The following is a 19,657-nucleotide window of genomic DNA, read 5'->3' as shown; positions in this document are numbered from 1 at the left end:
GAGGAAGCACTATCATCCCCCAGATCTTATGAACGAGGCAGTAGAAACAAGGAGAGAAGGAACAACTCCTCCAAAGTCATGGAGAGACAGAAACTCAGCTCCGTGACTCCAGGGTGTAGACCCTTGACTCTTGCCTCATGCTTATTCTGTTCACAGACCTCTAAGTAAAAGGAGTTAAAGAAGATGTAACTCTCCAACTTTCCCAGCACCATTTATTGAAGAGACTTTTTTCCATTGGATATTTTTTCTTGCATACAAATGGCTAACAGAGAGATGAAACAATGTTCATCATCATTAGCCATCAGGAAATTCAAATCAAAACAACACTGAGATGCCACCTTACACCTGTCAGAATGGCAAAACTTAACAATACAGGAAACAACAAATGTTGAAGAGGATGTGGAGAAAGGGGAACCCTCTCACACTGTTGGTGGGAATGCAAGTTGGTGCAGCCACTTGGAAAACAGTATGGAAGTTTCTCAAAAACTAAAAATAGAGCTACCCTATAACCTGACAACTGCACTACTGGGTATTTACCCCAAAGATACAGAAGTAGTGAAAAGAAGGGCCATCTGTACCCAGGTGTTCATAGCAGCAATGTCCACAATAGTCAAACTGTGGAAGGACCCAAGATGCCTTCAACAGATGAATGGATAAAGAAGATGTGGTCCATATATACAACGGAATATTACTTAGCCATCAGAAAGGATGAATCCCCACCATTTGCATTGATAGGGATAGAACTGGAGGAGACTGAGTGAAATAAGTCAAGCAGAGGAAGTCAATTATCATATGATTTCACTTATTTGTGGAGCATAAGAAATAGCATGGAGGACATTAGGAGAAGGAAGGGACAAATGGAGGGAGGGAATCAGAAGAGGAGATGAACCATGAGAGACTATGGACTCTGAGAAACAAACTGTGGGTTTGGGGGGAGGGTGTGGGGATGGGTGAGCCCAGTGATGTGTATTAAGGAGGGCACAATGAATCATGGAACATTAAATCAAAAACTAATGATGGACTGTATGGTGACTAAGATAATAAAAAAAAAAAAAGAAGATACAAAAACAAAAATTTTTAAAATACACAGTATTACAACTTAAAACAGAAACATTACATATCAAAGTAATGAGTGCTATTCAGAGCAGTTCTCAGAAATTTATAGCTTTGTGTATTTAGCATAAGAGGGAAGATAAGTAAAAGATTCTAATCCAGAAAGCTTAGAAAAGAACAAAATAAACCCAAAGGAAGTAGAAACAAATAATAACTAAGTAGAATTTAAATACCAAAGTAAACATGAAACAACAGAAATGTTCTTTTTTAAAAATTCAGAATAAAAAATTTATCAGAATAATAACCCCACAAAAATGGAAAAGAAGTGGGAAAAAAAAAAAAAACTACTCTTTCAAAAAAACAAACAAGAAAAGATACCAGGTTCAGAGCTTAGACAAGGCGTGAAATTTCCCCAGCACTGAAAAACATTGCTAATTGCAAATGTTTGTTACCAAAAATAGGCAAAGAAGAGAAAGATATTTAAGAGATCATTATTGGCAAATAACGGGTAGATGAAAAAATAGCTAATTGAATTCAGTAGTATATACTGGTCTTGGTCTTTTTGACTAAGGGTTTTCCTTAAAAATGAATGAATCAACATTAGAAAAATCTATTAATGTAATTCACCACCCTAACCAATTAAAGAGAAAAAGTATACAACTGTATCCACTGCATCCATGGGTCTAGAAAAGGAACCAGCCGAAAATTCAGGAGAGGCCTTGGGATAAAGCTGCAGAGGGACTGGGGAATAGACGGACCCTCCTTCATCTGACAGAGGGAATCGGTCAGGCAGGTACAGCTCAGCAGCCCCTTTCATGGGGACGGAAGCATGAGAAGCACGTCGAAGATCTGAGAGAGAGGGCGAGCGCACAGGGGTGTGGCAGGGAGGGGCAGAGGTGGAGAGAGAATCTCAAGCCGACTCCCTGCGGGGTGCGGAGCCTGATGGGCTCCATCTCAGGACCAGAGATCACGACCTGAGAGGAAGCCCAGGGCTGGACCCTTAACCAGCTGCCCTACCCAGCTGCCCCAGGAGAAGCATCTTCATTAAAATCTGAAAAAAAAAAGGAAAAGTGCCCCCCGGAACAGCTAGTTTTCGATACAGTATCATAGCCCGTCGCTGGGTGCAACAGGAGGAGATATAAAAAGTCAGAACGGAAAAGACAAAACTGCCAAAATAGACAGATGATGTAATCAATGTATTTTCTCCCTTCTCAGAAAAAAGCCTCCATCCACTCCAGATTTCTCACAGTCTTTTTACATCGAAACTGATCTTATGTCAGATAAACATACACTAAGAATCTTACATTTTCTAAAAATGTACTCATTTTCCAGTTCATAATTTCAATCCATCAGGGTTTCCTCTTTTCTCATAGGTTTCAAACCCCTTGTATTTCTAATTCCAAAGAGCTGCATAAGTAGGTGAATCAAGCTACTAGAAAAACTGCAAAGAAGGGACATGGGCAAATTAGGCCCAAGATTAACCCATGGTTTTCAGGTCTTGGTAACACCTGCTGCCCGCCCTCCCCCTCCCTCACGCCCGCTGCAGACGGTATCCACCGTCCCACGGGGCTGTGTTCTGGGCCCCCGGCATTGGTTAACACAGTCCGTATGTGTCTCTCTCCGCTGGGGGGCTCTCTCGGCTTCATGGCTTAGGACTCCGGGTTCTCCCGAGTCATGAGACATGAGAGGTTAATGGACTGCCCTACTTTCAAGTACTCATGCCTCAGTCTGCTGCTTCTTAGAAAGGGAGGCTCTCCCACTTTGACAGGTGTCCAAGAGAAGGGCATGAACCTGGCACCAGAACCAGGGAACACCCAGGAGCGCGAGTCCCAGGGAAGCTGACACATCTGGGGTCTGATTTGCCTGTGGGAAAGCCTGTCAGGGGCTCACGGCAGGAAAGACAGACAAGGCTGGGTCTGCTGCTTGCACAAATGTAGGGGGAGACGTGGGAGAGGCAGGAATGACTCCAGTCAGGCTTCCTTTGTCCTCTTTCTCAGAATGAGGGTCTCTGATGTCCCTGTAACACACAGTGACGGCCTGGAGGGGGACATGCAGAGCCACGCAGCTGGCACCGGGTACAGCCGCCGTGGCCGTGGGCTCTGCTCCGCTCCCTGCACCTGGCACGTGGGATGTGCTCCGTGAGTTCTTGTTGAGAGCATCTAGGAGTGAATGAGTCACAGCTCCAGAACATTGGAAATGGAAGGGCCCTTGAGATCCGAGTGTGCGTGGCTTGTCTGCTCCCTTAGACAGCTGGATCCTGAAGCCAGGGCTCCTCCCCATCGACTGAGCAGAGCAGGGCTGCATCCTGATGCAAAGGCTTTGCTCCTGGGGAACATCAGGCTGCCTACACACACACACACACACACACACACACACAGTCTGTGGGATCGGGCTGATGAGCTCTGGTCTCATGAGATCCCCAGACATCAGGAGATTTGGATCTTGCCACTGCTGCCTTGGGGACAGTCACTGTGACTTCGGGGAGAGAGACCCCAGAGGCCAGGAGCACAGTCCTCCCTCAGCCTACAATCCACACTTAAGGGGCAGGGCTACGGAAGGCACAGGGGAACCTGGTGCTGCTTTCTGCTTCTCCCACGTTGGACCGATCAGGAGCAGAATTAACCGGCAGACCTCAGTGAGTTCTCAGATCTTCAGGGCCTCCCTTCAGAAGAATCTGTGCAAGCTGTGTCTGCCCCACAGAGCAGGCACTGGCAATCGTGGGTCTACACTCTCAAGCGTTACCCTCTGAAGCTAGAGCAAGTCTCAGCCCTGCCTGGAGAGATGTAAGTCACCCCCCATGACTCAGTAGAGCAGGGACTCTTGTCTGACTCGGTGGGGACTCCTCTGCCCTGCTGGAAAATCTCAGGCAGAACTTTCAAAGGGCTTAACTGGTCCACTGACCCCAAAATACAGCTTTCAGGGCATCACACAGGGTGAGCCAGGGGGACTGGGAACATGCCATCGCAGCCCTCACCGTCTGTCACGCTCCTGGTACACAGGGCTGGTGGCGAGCCACGGAACATTGGACTCTGATGGAGTAAACCTAAGAGTCCCCTTTATACCAGAAAAAGCCTATTTCCTGAATATGGAAGTCTCCATCATTGCCTCCTGTTTCTTGCCCCAGATACCAACCAGAGGCTAGGAAGGTGAGGGTCAGGCTCAAACATCAGTGTTTTGTGAATGCAGGAGCCCAGGCAGGAGCTCCAGGAGACGGGCATGTCTGTAGAGTGGCTGCCCTGGGAATGGCTTACCCAGCCCAGCCCACACCCACACCCTCCCCATCCAGGGCTCTCGCTCCCCTGCTGGCATATTTCCTGCCTTTCCACCTCCTCCTCCCCCTGCGGCTTCCAAAATCTAGAGAAGGACCCTCAACCCCACAAGCTGTTGTGTATGTTCTAGATGAAGACCAACCACCTTCTAATTTGAGCCAGGCTTGGGAGGGGAGGAGTGAAGATAATACAATGACCTAAAATATTCATACTTTGGCATCTGTGCTCATCTCTACCAATGGTGACCATTTATTGATGGTCTACTGTACACTGGGCCCTCTGGTAAATAGCTTCTGGCCATCTTCTCACACAATTCGTCCATCAGCCCTCCATCGTGGAGATCGGTACTGTCTTCTCCTTCCAGGGAAAGGCCCTGAAGCCTGAAGAGACCAAGGTTTCTGAGGTCACATGTGAAGTTGTGGGAGCTGGGGTTTGTTCACGGGGGTGTGTGGACCCCAGACCAGCTCCAGCCCCACCCAGATTTCAGAATCTAGAACCAGACAGGAGGTGGGAAGAGGGGCCTGGGCTTCTAAGTCAATAGAGATTCGAGGAATCAATCACAAGGGCCATTCAAGAACATGAGAAACAGTGTATGTGTTTGGGGGGTCTAGTTGAGGAGAACCCAGTAGAGAGTGGGAAGGGGAGGCTGCATGAAAGAGCAGGGTACTTAACGTACCGCTTGCTTCTCACATACCAAGAACTACGCTGGGCTTTTCACACATAGTAATTCATATGATCTCCATAGTAACACTGTGAGAATATATTATTCTATTTTATAGATGAACAAACGCAGACAAATGAAATGAGCAAAGAAAAGCATCCCTGCACTTACACTGGGGTTAAAGCCAGAGACTTCTACAAACTTAAATATTTTGTTCTTTTTATCACTGTTTTCTTCTAGCTATTGCTACTTCAAACCTTTAGGATGTTTCAGATGCTCTACTGTGTTTAGAGACTAGGAAACAAGCAGAAAGGACCCTTCACACAGAAGGCAACAAAGATGTTGAAAAAATCAGTGGTATTTGGGGAACATAGGAAGGAAGCAAGGAGCAGGCTCTGGGTCACAGAATGCCCTGGGTCCACAAGACTCTCATCAAGGGAAGAAGGCAGTGTATCCTCTCACTGCCTCTTCTAGGCATCGGATTTTGAGTGGAAGCCGGAAGAAGGCCGAGCTCTGTGCTGTGAGCAGAGCCAGACCGGCCTGCTCCCTCCCAGAAGCATGCCGCCAATGGCGATCTGTCCCTGGCTTGAATTCTTGCCTTACACAGGTCCCTTCACAACTGGTTCTGGCAAGTGCTGTCACTGCCGGACTGAAGCAGTGAGCTGAGGTGGACGTCCAGTGCTGTGCACTCACTCTAGAGCCTTCTCTGCTCTACATCTGCTCCAGCCAAGCACGTGAGCTACTGCTACCACTCTCTGTACATATTTATTCTCATCCCCAGCCCCCTGTATCTGTCCCCAGTGCCAGGTCCCAGAGAACTTGGGAAGACCTGGAGAAGCTGGCCAGTGTCTGAGAACAAAGAGATTCAGAATCCTGGAGCAACACCCGTTTTTGAGTCCCTGCACGTGGCTGATGAGGAGCCTGGAGCCTCCCATTTCCAGCCTGGATGTTCAACCTTCCCACTTCATCTCTTTCAGACCCAGATTCTCCTTGATGCCAAGACCCAACTTCACTGTGGTGACACACTTCACCTTTGAAGGCTTTTCCATTTTTGGGTGGCAGCACAGACTCATCCTCTTTGTGGTCTTTCTAGTCTTGTACCTGTTGACCCTTGCCAGCAATGCCATCATCTTGATGGTTATCCGCCTCAACCGTCAACTTCACACACCCATGTACTTCTTCCTGAGCGTCCTGTCCATGTCTGAGACCTGTTACACCGTGGCCATCATCCCCCGGATGCTGTCCAGTCTCCTGAGCCCCCAACAAGCCATCTCCATTCCAGACTGTGCCACTCAGCTCTTCTTCTATCTCACCTTCGGCATCAACAACTGCTTCCTGCTCACGGCCATGGGCTACGACCGCTACGTGGCCATCTGCAACCCCCTACGGTACTCGGTTGTCATGGGCAAAAGGACCTGTATACAGCTGGCAAGCGGATGCTGGAGCGTTGGTCTGAGCACAGCCATCATCCAGGTGTCTTCTGTGTTCAGCTTGCCCTTCTGTGATGCCAATGTCATTTCCCACTTCTTCTGTGACATCCGGCCCCTAATGAAGCTGGCTTGTGCTGACACCACCATCAAAGAATTTATCACTTTGCTCATCAGTCTGTGTGTCCTTGTTCTGCCCATGGTGCTGATCTTCATCTCCTACGTCCTGATTGTCTCCACCATCCTCAAGATGGCCTCTGCTGAAGGCCGGAAGAAGGCTTTTGCCACCTGCGCGTCCCATCTCACCGTGGTCATCGTCCACTATGGCTGCACCTCCTTCATCTACCTAAAACCCAAATCCCAAAATTCCCTGCAGGACAGACTCATCTCCGTGACCTACACAGTCATCACCCCCCTACTGAATCCTGTTGTATACAGCCTGAGGAACAAAGAGGTCAAGGATGCCTTGCTCAGAGCTTTAGGCAAAAAGCCTTTCTCTTAGGTGCTGGTCAGCCTCCATAATACAGTTTGCTGAGGGGGCGCAGAGAGGGAGCTCGTCAGCTAAGAGGCACCAGGTACCCAGTCCAGGCAGCAACAGGGAAAGAGGGGGATAGGGTAAAACCAGGAAGGGAAAGATCAGAGACGGAGGGATGCCCTAAACCAACAGAGGGGCTTACCAGGCTTGATGAAAACCAAGTAAGAAAGACTATTCAGGAGCTGAACTATCAGGTTAGACCTTGTTCCTCTTACCCTCGGCATAAGGGACAGTGAGCTAGTAGTGAGAATGGAAGAAGATATAGTATCCATCAGAGGAATTTATGGACTCAGAACTTGGCCTCAGCATGAAAACCGGGAGCATTGAAATAACAAGTCCTCCATTATTTACACATAACACTTTCTAGGCTGTATTTCATATGACAATAAAGGGAAAATCCACTCCATTCATCTACCGTGTGCCTACTCCTACCTGCGTGGACCCTAGACAGCTACGCCAGACACAGGCTCTGATAGCCGGTTGACAAACTGGTTGAGAAGTGTCAAGCAAAAACCATAAAAACCACTTCTCAGATGTTGAGGGTTGCAGAAAAAGAGCCTCCATCTTTCATGTCCATCCCCTCATCCCCGGACACCTGGGTGGTTTAACAGACTCTGCGGCTGCTCTACCCAGGTCCCCTCCATAGGCTGACACCCCCACACCAACCATTGGGGATGCGTGAGTGCCCAGGGCTCCTAGCTCCCCCCACCCCCACTCTGAACAATCACCGCTGGCTGGTAGGAGGCTCTCTCGGGGGAGGGGGGACACATACCTCCCTCCCACCCAGGAGGCACAAAAGGCCACCCATCTTGCCTCAAGGTGGGACTAACCTAGAGTCTTCTGTCGTATCAGGCTGCAGGGAGCCTGTGACCCAGACCACATCCTGACTGAGCTCTGACCCACCCCGCCTGCTTCCCTCACTCCGTTTTCTGAGTGTTCTGAGCATTCACTCTTCGCCTCCCACACGGGGCAGGTGCAGGCTCTGCACCCGTTGCTTGGGTCATGTCTCTGCTGCTGCACCCAGCACAGTGCCTGGTCCAGAGCAGCTGCCCAGTAGTTAGGACAAGAAGGAAGAAAAGGAGAGAAAGAGCACAGCTCTGAGCAGCTAAAACACAACTGGCATCGGCAGACAGCTCTCTCCTGTACCTTTTCCTTTTATTATGAGATGACTTTCACGTTGTTTGTCCCCACTCGTGACAGTCCTTTTGTACGTTTATTGAATGCATTCTAGACAGCCAGCAGTAATTTAAACGCTTTATTCATTTAGTCCTCACCATTAATCTAGGAGGTATTTCATTAAACTTACTTTTACAGATGAGAAACCTAAAGCCTGAAAAGTTTAAGTAAATTCCTCAAGGTCAGAGCATGCGGACCTGAATCAGGACCCTGGAACAAGTGGCCTGGCCCCAGAGTCTGTGGTTACATTACGGGCTCATGCTGATGATTTTAACCAGATCTTCTCCTTTAAAATAATTGTTGAAGGAGCTCCATACACAGTGTATTTACACACAGCGCACATCCTGCCAGAATATCCTTCGGTCTTGGAAATCAGCCAGGAAGTTCGGGAATTACATATTGTAATAGACTCTTCCCTTGAAAACCTTGGTGCCTCCTTCCCCCGACTCAGCACAGCCCTAAAGATGCAAAGACTGTAAGTTGGGCCAAAGACCTCTGGAGGGGGATGGGGTGTTAGCTCATGCCCATCAGATTGCTAACCCAGCACGCATCCACTTCTCCTCCTTCATGACCTGACGTAGAAGAGACTTAGGCGGTATATTATACATGGAGTATGGGCTAGGGGGACATACTTGTGGCCGCCACGTAGCTACCACGTAGATGGAGTACACATGCTTGGGGGCACACGTCCCGATCCTAGGTCTGCCTAGTTATAAGCATGTGTTCTAGGAAAGTGACTTAACTTCACTGGCCTGCTTTTCCTATCTGCACACTGGGGCCAGCAAGATCAACCTTACAAGGTTTTGAGAGGATTGAAAACCTGATGAGCAGAACATTTCCTGGCTCATGGGAGCAACTGAGCTGTGAGCATCTCCTCTACTGCCCACCCCCACCATGCACTCCTTTCTAGGTCACCTAATAGGGACACGCAGCCAGCTTGGACAACTGAGTTCTCATTCACAGGATGAGCTCCCTCTTCCTGGAAGGGACTTTGCATTGGGTCGCCCCCCATCTTCCCTCACCCAGTCATCTCTGATCCCATAGTTCAGCACACAAAACCTATTCTCCCAAGGTCTTGCAAGAATCACTTCCTGGCTATACCTGCCACGTGTTAATAAAACCACTTCCCTCCCTCTCAGCTCCTACCCCACACTCCCTTCTCCTGTGCTCTGCCCACTTGCTGGCCTGTCAACCATGTATGGTATCATTCCCACTTCTCTCCTGGTTGCCCCGGAGGCCCAGGATACAGGGATGCGATCTTCAGGGGGAGGCTGGACACACACTAATAAAAACATGTGTGACTACGTTTGTGCCCTAATCCGCCTGAAAGCACCAATTACTAAATAAAGTAGAAAAAATCAAATTCTGAAAAAGAGAACTATCTGTAGCTTCAAACAGTACAACCCTATTATTTGACTATTATAAAGCTGGAGAGCCATTAATATTTTAAAATTAAAAAGGAGTTTTCAAATGTACAAAACTAGAGCCCCCAGCTGCGGATGAGAAGGAGAAGGTCGGGGTGTGAGGACAGGCATAACATCAGGGCTATGGACTGAATCGGGTCCCCCCCCAATTCATAGGTTGATGCCCCATCCCCAGGGTGATGGTATTTGGAGATGGAAACTTGGGGAATTAGGTTTGGATAAGGTCATGAAGGTGGGGTCATGATAGGAGTGGGCCCCTTAAGAAGAGACAGCAGAGAGTTCTCTGTATCTACCATATGAAGACAGAGAGACCAATCTATCTGCAATCCGGAGAGCAAGCCCTCACCAGAAACTGAATCTTCTGGCACCTTGACCTGGGATTCTCAGCCTCCAGAAGGGTAAGACCTAACGGTCTGCTGGTTAATCACCCAGTCTACGGTTATATTGTTAAGCAGCCTAGATATGACATTCAGGAACAACGTTGACCTCAGCTAAAACTATGATAAGCCCTCCTCAGTGTTCTGAAACCTCGATGACAATTCTTTTTTTTTTTTAATAATTTAATTTTTTAGTAAACATATAATGTATTATTAGCTCCAGGGGTACAGGTCTGTGAATCGCCAGGTTTACACACTTCACAGCACTCACCATAGCACATACCTTCCCCAAAGTCCATAACCCCACCACCCTCTCCTGCCCCACTCCCCCTGGAAACCCTCAATTTGGTTTTTTGAGATTAAGAGTCTCTTATGGTTTGTCCCCCTCCCAATCCCATCTTGTTTCATTTATTCTTTTCCTACACCCCAAAGCCCCCTCATTGCATCTCCACTTCCTCATATCAGGGAGATCATATGATAGTTGTCCTTCTCAGATTGACTTATTTCGCTAAGCATTATACCCTCTAATTCCATCCACGTCATCACAAATGGCAAGATTTCATTTCTTTTGATGGCTGCATAGTATTCCATTGTGTATATATACCACATCTTCTTTATCCATTCATCTGTTGACTCCATGACAATTCTAATGCATCACTAGTAGGTCTAGACTAAATTAATCCTACATTAATGTCAATGCCATGAAGGAGCCACAGTAAGAACTTCCAGAATCTAGCCCCCAAATAACACGGTCGGCAGAGCTGAGGGAGCTTACAGCAGGTGTTCCTGGCTGTCCCCCGGCTTTTTCTCTGCAGTTACCCCCACATGCACATTTCCGGCTCACGCCAACATCCAGTGGGTTTACAATAGACAGTAAAGTGCATTCCTCATAACTTCTGATACCTCAGATTTCAGAGGTCATTTGAAGGACAGAGGCAAATATTTGTTAAAATATTTAATAAGTATTATTTGACTCTGAAGCTCAACCTCTTGTTTCACCAGGTCCCACATTTTTATACCATGTACCCAAGTGCCCCGTTTCCAAACTCTTCCCAGTTTGTCCCAAAGCAAAGGCATCACGAAGCATTGAGCTATTTTGTTCAGCTTTCCTCCCTCCCTGTTGGTATCCCACAGCCACCAATTACACCCAGTGGCTGCCCACTCACAGTGGTCATTTTGGTCAACTTATCTGTTCTGTTGCATGTCCGGAAGTTGGCACTAATGACCCTGAAGACAGCAGCTTATGAAATGATTGGTCTGCTCCTCTCCCTTGATCCACACACTCCTTAGAAGGCGTACTGAGTCACTTCAAATGTTTCTCCCATCTGTCCCTCCTCCTTGGACCACTGCCACCCTTCTAGATCAATCCCAATTGATCTCTGGCCTGACCTGTGCCATTGGCATCCTATCTCATCTGCCGACCTCTTCTCATCAACCCTAAACACCCCTCCCACCGTGGCTGCATCGATCCCACAAGGAAGCAAGGTCAGCAGACAGGTGGGAGGAAGGGGCAGAGTGCTGGTGGTAAAAGCTAGCCATCCTTGAGGGCCAGTTAGCAAGGAGCTTTGAAACCCCTGAGCAGGAGGAGTACATTAAGGCACTTGAGAGGCCCTTAGAGGTGGCGAAATGTAAATACTCCCAGAGCTCTTGAGCTGGTCCTGTGCTGCAGGACTTTTTCCATGATCAGCCGGAGTCTAACCCAGGACCACCACCTCCCGGTTCCACGTCCACACAGTATTCACCGGATTTTTCTATCATTGTCTGTCACCTAAACTACAGGAGTTCCCGAAGGCTGGCGCAGCCTGGCCTTCATTCCGCAGGTTCCTGGCAGCCAGCCTGGGGCTGGGCCGTGCTTGGCACTTGAAGAATGAACCAACACAGACAAGCACACACTGAAGGAAAACCATACTAATAAGCAAGGGGTAAGTTAGCCCATAGAAAGTCTTCGGGGAAGGTAAAGTTGGCATCAGGTCTCAAAAGACTACAAGTTTGCCACATGGAGAACAGAGTACATTCTGGGCAAAGAGAAAAAGTAATCAGGGGTCTGTTTCCTGACCCCAAGAGAGGGTCCTTGGATCTAAACAGACTGACTGCCACTTCCAAAAACGGGGGGCGGGGGCGTGGTGGGCAGAAAGGCAGCATGAACTGCCCTCGGCAGAGTCACAGCCTGACGGACTACCTTCATTCCAAAGAGAAAACCAGATTCTTCAACTGAGCAGGGGCAGGGACCTAAGCTTCCTGACACACAAACTGATAGGACTCCAGGACTCCAAGCTTGAATGTCCTCTGTCTGTCAACTATGGATTTCCAAGGCCCATCTGTGAAAAACCACGATGGGCTTACGGAGTCCCACAAGGAAAATTCAACCAAATAAATCAGCTTTGTCTAATGCTGTTTTCACCTGCAGCGAAAACTTGCCCCAAGTTCCCAGACCGCTAACCCTGGGGCTGGATAAATGAGCCCCTCCCATAATGAGGCCCCCAGGGGCCTGTCTGCATCCTTCCCCCCACCGCCGCCCTGGGGCTCTCGGGATATCTTCAGGGCAGGAGCCCCAGGAGCCCAGGTGGCTGTTCCTGGGAGAGCATCTCTGTGGCTGTGAAGACTTCCCACAGAGGCGCCATCGGTGATGTCTGCAACACCCCAGCTCCTGCCATTCCCGCTACAGCGTGTGAGCCTGCTGCCCGCTCAGCCTCGCCTGGGATGGGCCTCGCTCTGGGTCACCAGGCTCACCCCCACACCTGCCCACCGGGGCCGCCTGCAGACTGGCGCGCCTGTTGCGACTCAGCGCTAAGCAGACAGATGTAAGTGCTCTTCTGAAGAGGAAATGAAAAGGAGCTTATTGCCCATGGGCTGGCTTTAATTTTGTGGTTTAACAGCTCTCTTCAGCATCTTTGTAAGGTGGTGCTCAGTCTTCTTCCCCTTGAGTTCGGTGGAAGAATTACAGGCTCCCAAGGGTGGAGGATGTTAGCCAGGTCAGAGCACCATCCTACCGCCTTATGACAGACATCATCAGCAAGCTCAGAGGTCACCCTAGCCCAGAGGTTCTCAGGAGAAACCCTACTTGGTATTTGGAACAGGCCAAGTCTTCCTCCGGTGGGACCGTCACATGGACAGCAGGACACGAAGTGTTATTAGTTGTTGGCAGCACCCGTGTCCATCATTAGAACACTCAGGAGCTGTGGCTCAGGGGTCATATGCCACCCCACGGACTAGTTTCTGCCCAGATGCCTCACAGAAGATCAGTGTCTTTAGCCACATATTTTGGTGTCAAATGATTTTCTCTCCTCAGAGATTTCTTCCGTTGCAGCCTTACTCTTAGCATTTTTAGTGTAAATGATTAACAGCTGGTAGCCAATGTCTTTAAAGTAAATTTTTATAAACTTGAAGGAGGTCTCCATGCCTACTAACTTTCATCGTTGATGTGATTTACTTTATGTAAAGAGTCTTTCTGAATATGCATAAGCAAATCAGAATATAATTTAAGTACCCTACAGGAACTTACTGTCTAACGGGACAAAAAATGTGAAATATTACATAAATTGGACTGAGCCCCATCCTTCAACATAATGATGTATCTTTAGTCTAACTCTGTTTTTCATATTCAGGGTCTGCTTTTATCTTTAGATGAGAGGCATGAATTTGCTGTGTCTTCTGTTCTGTGCCAACTGTTTACCTCTGCAGAGAAGGTGTATGCCTACTAAGTTGTAGCAGTTATAAATTTGCCTTTCAGTTGAGGAAGGCAAAGCTGAAACAGAGTTTACTATGTAATGTGAGCCAGGGCTGCAAATCGTCAGTGGTCTTCCATCATGTAGAAGGCAGTGGGCAGAGGACAGTGGTCGGTGAAGACCTGCCTTTTCCTCCTTGAAAACAAGATGACCCTTTCTGAGTTGGCTTTGCTTCTACCTCCTAAAGGATCAGCAAGGGTCTGAGTCAATCTTGGAAAGGGGGGGAAAAAAAAGTCTCCAGTCAATCCTTAAGTCGTTTTCAATTCTCTAGTTTATCCATAACCCAGAGCTGGTGAGACAGGCAGACGTGGAAGGTGTGAAATTTCACATTTGTGCACGGACGGTGTGGTCCCAGCAGGGAGAGGATCATCGACGTACACTGAGAACATCACAGCACAAGAGGGGTTGGTGTACCGACTGCCTGCGCCAGCCCTTGAGGAACAGGGAAAGATGTAAATAAGAGGAGAAAAGGAGAAAGGGCATTCCAGATGTCAAAGGAGAGAAGTAGGGTGAAGTGGGAACGTGTGTAGTTATGCTGTAGGAATATGACCTAAAAATAAATAAGGAATCTGGGATGCATAGGAAATGGTGATAGATGGCCACAGAGAAAAAGCATTTTAAATAAACCCAGAGATAAACTTTAATGCACTGGGAAATGTATCCCCAGGTTTGCAGCCGAGAACCAAGTTCAATCAATTTGCTTCAACAGCCTTGCTGAAATTATGTACCTTCTGTTCTTCCACATTTCAGATTTAGTGGCCACTCTCTGGAGAAAGAGAACCAGACTCTCATCATGGAGTTTATTTTCCAGGGGTTCTCCAGCTTCCGCGAGCACCGGCTCACCCTTTTTGCCGTGTTCTTGGTGCTGTATGCCTTCACCCTGGCAGGCAACGTCATCATCGTGACCATCATCCGCACTGACCGTCACCTCCACACACCCATGTACTTCTTCCTGAGCATGCTGTCTACTTCAGAGACTGTGTACACCTTGGTCATTCTCCCAAGGATGCTCTCCAGTCTTGTGGGGATGAACCAGTCCATCTCACGGGCAGGCTGTGCCACACAGATGTTCTTTTTTGTAACCTTTGGCATCACTAACTGCTTCCTGCTCACAGCCATGGGCTATGACCGCTATGTGGCCATCTGCAACCCCCTGAGATACTCCGTTATTATGAACAAGAGAGAGTGTTTCCAGCTGGTGGGGGGTGCCTGCAGCATTGGGCTGGTTGTAGCCACGACACAAGTGACATCTGTGTTCCGGTTACCCTTCTGTGCCACAAAGGTCGCCCACTTCTTCTGCGACATCCGACCAGTGATGAAGCTCTCCTGCATTGACACTACCATCAATGAGATCCTGACTGTGATCATCAGTGTCCTGGTGCTCGTTGTACCCATGGGGCTGGTCTTCATCTCCTACGTCCTCATCATCTCCAGCATCCTCAAGATCGCCTCAGCCGAGGGCCGGAAGAAGGCCTTCGCCACCTGCGCCTCCCACCTCACGGTGGTCATTGTCCACTATGGCTGTGCCTCCATCGCCTACCTCAAGCCCAAGTCTGAGAACACCAGAGATCAAGATCAGCTGATCTCTGTGACCTACACGGTCATCACCCCCCTGCTGAACCCTGTGGTGTACACCCTGAGGAACAAGGAGGTCAAGGATGCTCTGCTCCGGGCCATGGGCAGGAATCCTTCCTGACAAGATGGGAAACATTCTCCTGAGGCTCTTAGCATCTACTCTCAGCAGGATTAGGAGTAGAGCCATGTGCCCTGGACTCCCAGACACCTGCCCCACAAGAAAGCAGGACAGAAGCAGCATCCAACTGTGAGTCAGAAAACTTTAAAGCCCTTGGACAAAATATTATCCCTGGTTTTGTGGGTAAATAGGCAAAGTAGGACAGGAATTGCCTGAAGAAAGTTCAGGAAATAGTGTGGACCCAGGACTTTTCATTGACCTTTTGGTTTCTTATGAAGGCAACAGAGAGGAAAAGCAGAACCCATGGTAAGCTTATTCCCTACAATTCCTTCTCACTTAAGAACAAGAGGATTTCTCAAACTGGGCCCTGTTAGAAGCTGTTCATACATCATATGTCAAGTAAAAGTGACCATGTGGATAGGGAGAGGGGCCTATGAATGGGACAGCAGAAGAAAATATATTTCTTCCGTTGGCTGCTTCAATTTATCTTGGTTTCTTGCAAAACTGCTTATTAAAGATGGTGATTGACTATATAGACAGTTTACTTAGAGAGTCTCACAATTCCAGATCTTGTCAGTCTTAAGGGCACATTCAAAGATCCTCCTGGGTTGGTTCTGCTGTTGGTAATTCAGACACCATGTAATGGGTAATAGCAAAGAAGGAGCCATGTCCTGCATTCTGGAGAAGACTGATGGAAAAAACCCACTTGCCTGACGTCAAGAAGCTCAAACTCCAGTGGCAGAGATAAACATTTAAAAGTATAGTTCCAATTTGGGGGGGAGTAGGTTGTATGATACAAAAGATGGCAAGAGGAGTGGAGGAGGGGAGGAGGGGAAGGAAAACACGTGTTGGAGATGTTGGGAAAGTCTTAGGGATGGGGACCTGCCATGTGAACTGACTTTAGAACCTCTGTAGTAGAGTGCCTGGTGAGCCGTGTGTTGGAGGAAAGGAACCCCAGAGAGAAGGAAGAACGTATTCACAAGTATGAAAGAGGAATGTTCAGGAGGTGAAAAAATAGTATCCTGGCACCAAGGGACCATGGGGGAACGTGGAGGGAGATAGGACCAGAGGTGGAGGCTAGGGTCAGATTCTGAGGGCTTTATTCACCAAACTATAAGAAATTAGCTTTAACTTTCAAAAACAATGGAAATCACCCAAGATGCAGGAAAACTAGGCTTCAGTATAGGAGGCATCTGCGTGAATCATTGCCATCTTTCATGTCCTTACCCAGCTCCACTGAGACGTGTTCGGAGTTTTAAGGATCTCTAGACTCTAAGCCAAGAAAATTAGGGGAAACGGGATGTGAGTAGAGTATTTGGAGGTAATACACAGAAATAACTATGTATGTGTGATGAAGCTGAATCCTGCCATCAGAGCACGGAGCAGAGCTGATCAAGGAGTCTCGTACGGATTTAGAGTTTGAGGCTCCAGTGAGTACCCAGGGATGGAAAACAAGGACCTGCTGTTGAGTCAATGAGTGGGCTGGATCTCAGACACGGGTCACCGTGGCCCCAGGACACACCTTCCACTAGAACTCAAGGGCTGATTCATCACTCAGAAAAGCCTTTCAAAGACCAGACAGAAACCCACCCATACAGCTCTCCAGACCACAACAGAACTACCATACCTCTCTTACGATCAAGAGAAGCAATGACAAAAATCAAACTCTGCATATGGGCCTCTAGAATCTACAGTGGCTCTGAGTAATTAGGAGAAGTCATTAACTGGCAAAGGAAGGAAGAGAATGATTAAAAGCAACCCCATGCAGGTGAAGGGCTTGCCAGTCATTCAACCACCACTCATGGAGTCATTTTTCTATGCCACATATTGTGCTAGACATGGGACATATCAACAGAGGCCCTGCACCTGCCCCGAAGGAGGCAGCTCCCAGTGTTGCAGGGCAGATGGGCTTCTGCGGAACTCACCATGCAACGTGACAGAGAAACGAACAAAGTGTGCTTCATATTTAATGACAAACATCAAAGCCTTGGGATATTTTTTTCTGATCTACATAAAGTTCTATCTCCTCGGGCAGAGGCAAGAGCCCTGCATGCAGCAGTTCAGTGAAATAAATGTGTGTTCCCTGGGCATTAGGCTTTTGTTGTGTGTGGGTGTGGCTGTCTCTAGGGGCCAAGGGCTGTGCAGCTCTGGCTCAGCATCACTCAGATCACCTGATGACCATGGACTTCTGGCACGAGGGCCACCAAGGTTTTTCGGAAAGCTTGTCTAAAAGGAACAGCTTCACAATGAGAAATCATGGAGTTCAAAGTTTCAACAGCCCTTCTGACCCATGGAGGAACCAGCCACACAACTTTCTCTGATCTGCTCAATGGTCCCAGCACTCACAGAACATTTGGCTGTGTTTGCCACCCTTCTAGCTCCCTGGGATTATTGGTCACTGTTCACTATGGCAAACACCATTCCATAGGAGCTGTCTTACCATCACTTTTCCCAATCATTATTCTCACTGGGTTCTTAGAACAACCCTAGGAAGGAGGCAGGGACGAGGCTCTCTGCTGTACAAATAAGGCTAAATTTGAAAAGGGGGTGAAAACAGAACTTGAGTTTGTACCAGCCAACAGACATTTTCTGTTTACCCATAGTGTAACATCACCCAAGGGCAATTCACAGTACAGCTAGGGATGTGCTAAAGAATTCCCTAGAGCCTCAGAATTCCCAAAGAAAATGAGACCTTGTCACTAGAGCTTTTTCCAGGGAACAATTTACATCCTGTTGTAAGGGCCACTGGGGCCTCACCCTAGCCAATCAATGGGCACTCCAGAGGAAGTGTTTCTCTGGCAGAAGTTCAAGCTGTAACATCTTTTTCATGAGAAACCAGCTAAGACTTTAGACAACTTGGGCACCCACTTTCTCCAAAATAAAAACAAATCAGAAAAGTATTTAAAGCTCCAGAAGCAAGACTGGCCCTCAGTTAAGAGGATTAGGTCTGGTGCTAAGCACTGAGAGTAGATTAGTGAATCCTGCTGAATTTCTGACCTCTAGACAGATTTATATGTATATGTAAAAGGCAAACCTATAGAGACTGTGCACAAATCAGTGGTTGTCAGAAGTCTGAGAAGGAGGGAAGGTTGCAGAGAGGAAGCACAGGCAATTTTTTTAGGGCACTGAAACTCTTCTGCATGACACTATGGTGGTGGATACGACACTATGCATTTGGCAAAACTCATAGAATTCTGCAGTAGAGTGAACCTTAATGTATGCAAATGAAAGAAGAATCATTTTAGGAGATTGAGATCCCAGAATAGAATTCAGGCTGAAGCAGAAGAATGTAACTGTATTACAAACACACAAAACAAGCCCACTGAATGGGGTAGGGGCTGACCTCGAGAACTCTGAAAATGAGCAAAGTCTATGAAAACTAAAAGCAAAAGGAACTCCACAAAAGCACCATCTTCTAATTTTTTAAAGTTGTTACCCACAGGGGTCCAGGTTAACAATCCTTCCAGTGCTATAAAGGTATACTGGAACTGAACCATATGAAAATGGATAGCAGATGGTGGAAACCAGGTTTTCCATGGTTTGTGTGGGACGTTACAGACAAGCAAGAGGAGAAGACTAGAAATGATCTCTGTGGTAATGGATTACAGAGACACAGATCTTGGTTTCTAATACCGCTCTCCAATAAAAGAAGCTTGGAATCTTGGACAAAGAGCTATCCTGAACTAGGGCAAGAAGTAGGGCAAGATGAGCCTACAGCATCCTCTAGAGCCTGAAAACACAAATGTGATCCAACAACTCAGCAGTTTGGGGCTGCCAATGGGACACAATCGCCAATGCTAGAGCAATGTGAGCAAATGAGTAGTACCAGATTACACACCAAAAGATAAAATATATCTGAGTCCATACTGATGTGCTAGAAATACATGGTGGAGAGTAGACAAGTCTTTTGGGAAGAACTCCAAATAATGTCTGTACTCTACTCTCAAGGAGGTGGAGCATAACTGTATTAAGAGTAACTTGCAATGCACATAGTGACATCCTTCCAAAGGGTACAGTGGGAAGGAGGGATATAAAAAGTAACTTATTTCAGAAACCTGCAAAACCACCTTATCCAGGCAATCGGAATTAAGATCAACAGAAGTCTTCTCTGTGGGCTTCCTCCCCCAAACTATAATCCCTGGTACTTTTTTCTCTGAAGTCTACTTTACCTATTATTAATATAGCCAGTCCTACTTTCTTCTGATGTCTACACTATGCTTATTTTTTTTTCTACCAGCCTATATCACATTAAAGTTAGTTTCTTGTGGAAAGTATATAGTTGGGTCATGTTATTAAATCCACAACACCAATCTGTTT

At 47.6% G+C, this 19,657-nt stretch overlaps 2 protein-coding genes across 2 annotated transcripts; both read left to right on the top strand.

The window, feature by feature from the left end:
- Nucleotides 1-5,976: 5,976 nt before the first annotated feature.
- Nucleotides 5,977-6,912, top strand: LOC309850002 (olfactory receptor 10J4; the record flags this gene model as incomplete). The annotated part of the gene is made up of 1 exon (XM_082703109.1): nucleotides 5,977-6,912. The coding sequence occupies one exon, from the start codon at nucleotides 5,977-5,979 to the stop codon at nucleotides 6,910-6,912; it is 936 nt and encodes a 311-aa protein (XP_082559235.1).
- Nucleotides 6,913-12,548: 5,636 nt separating this feature from the next.
- LOC309849977 (olfactory receptor 10J1-like) lies at nucleotides 12,549-16,845 on the top strand (the record flags this gene model as incomplete). Its single annotated transcript, XM_082703064.1, has 3 exons — nucleotides 12,549-12,691; nucleotides 14,398-15,646; nucleotides 16,572-16,845. The coding sequence occupies 2 exons, from the start codon at nucleotides 12,549-12,551 to the stop codon at nucleotides 15,341-15,343; spliced, it is 1,089 nt and encodes a 362-aa protein (XP_082559190.1). The 3' UTR covers nucleotides 15,344-15,646; nucleotides 16,572-16,845.
- Nucleotides 16,846-19,657: the final 2,812 nt, after the last annotated feature.

This window comes from Mustela nivalis, assembly GCF_964662115.1.
Source record: "Mustela nivalis genome assembly, chromosome: 16".
NCBI lineage: Eukaryota > Metazoa > Chordata > Mammalia > Carnivora > Mustelidae > Mustela > Mustela nivalis.
Note: the sequence above shows the minus strand (reverse complement) of the source record. Positions and strands in the feature narration are given on the sequence as shown.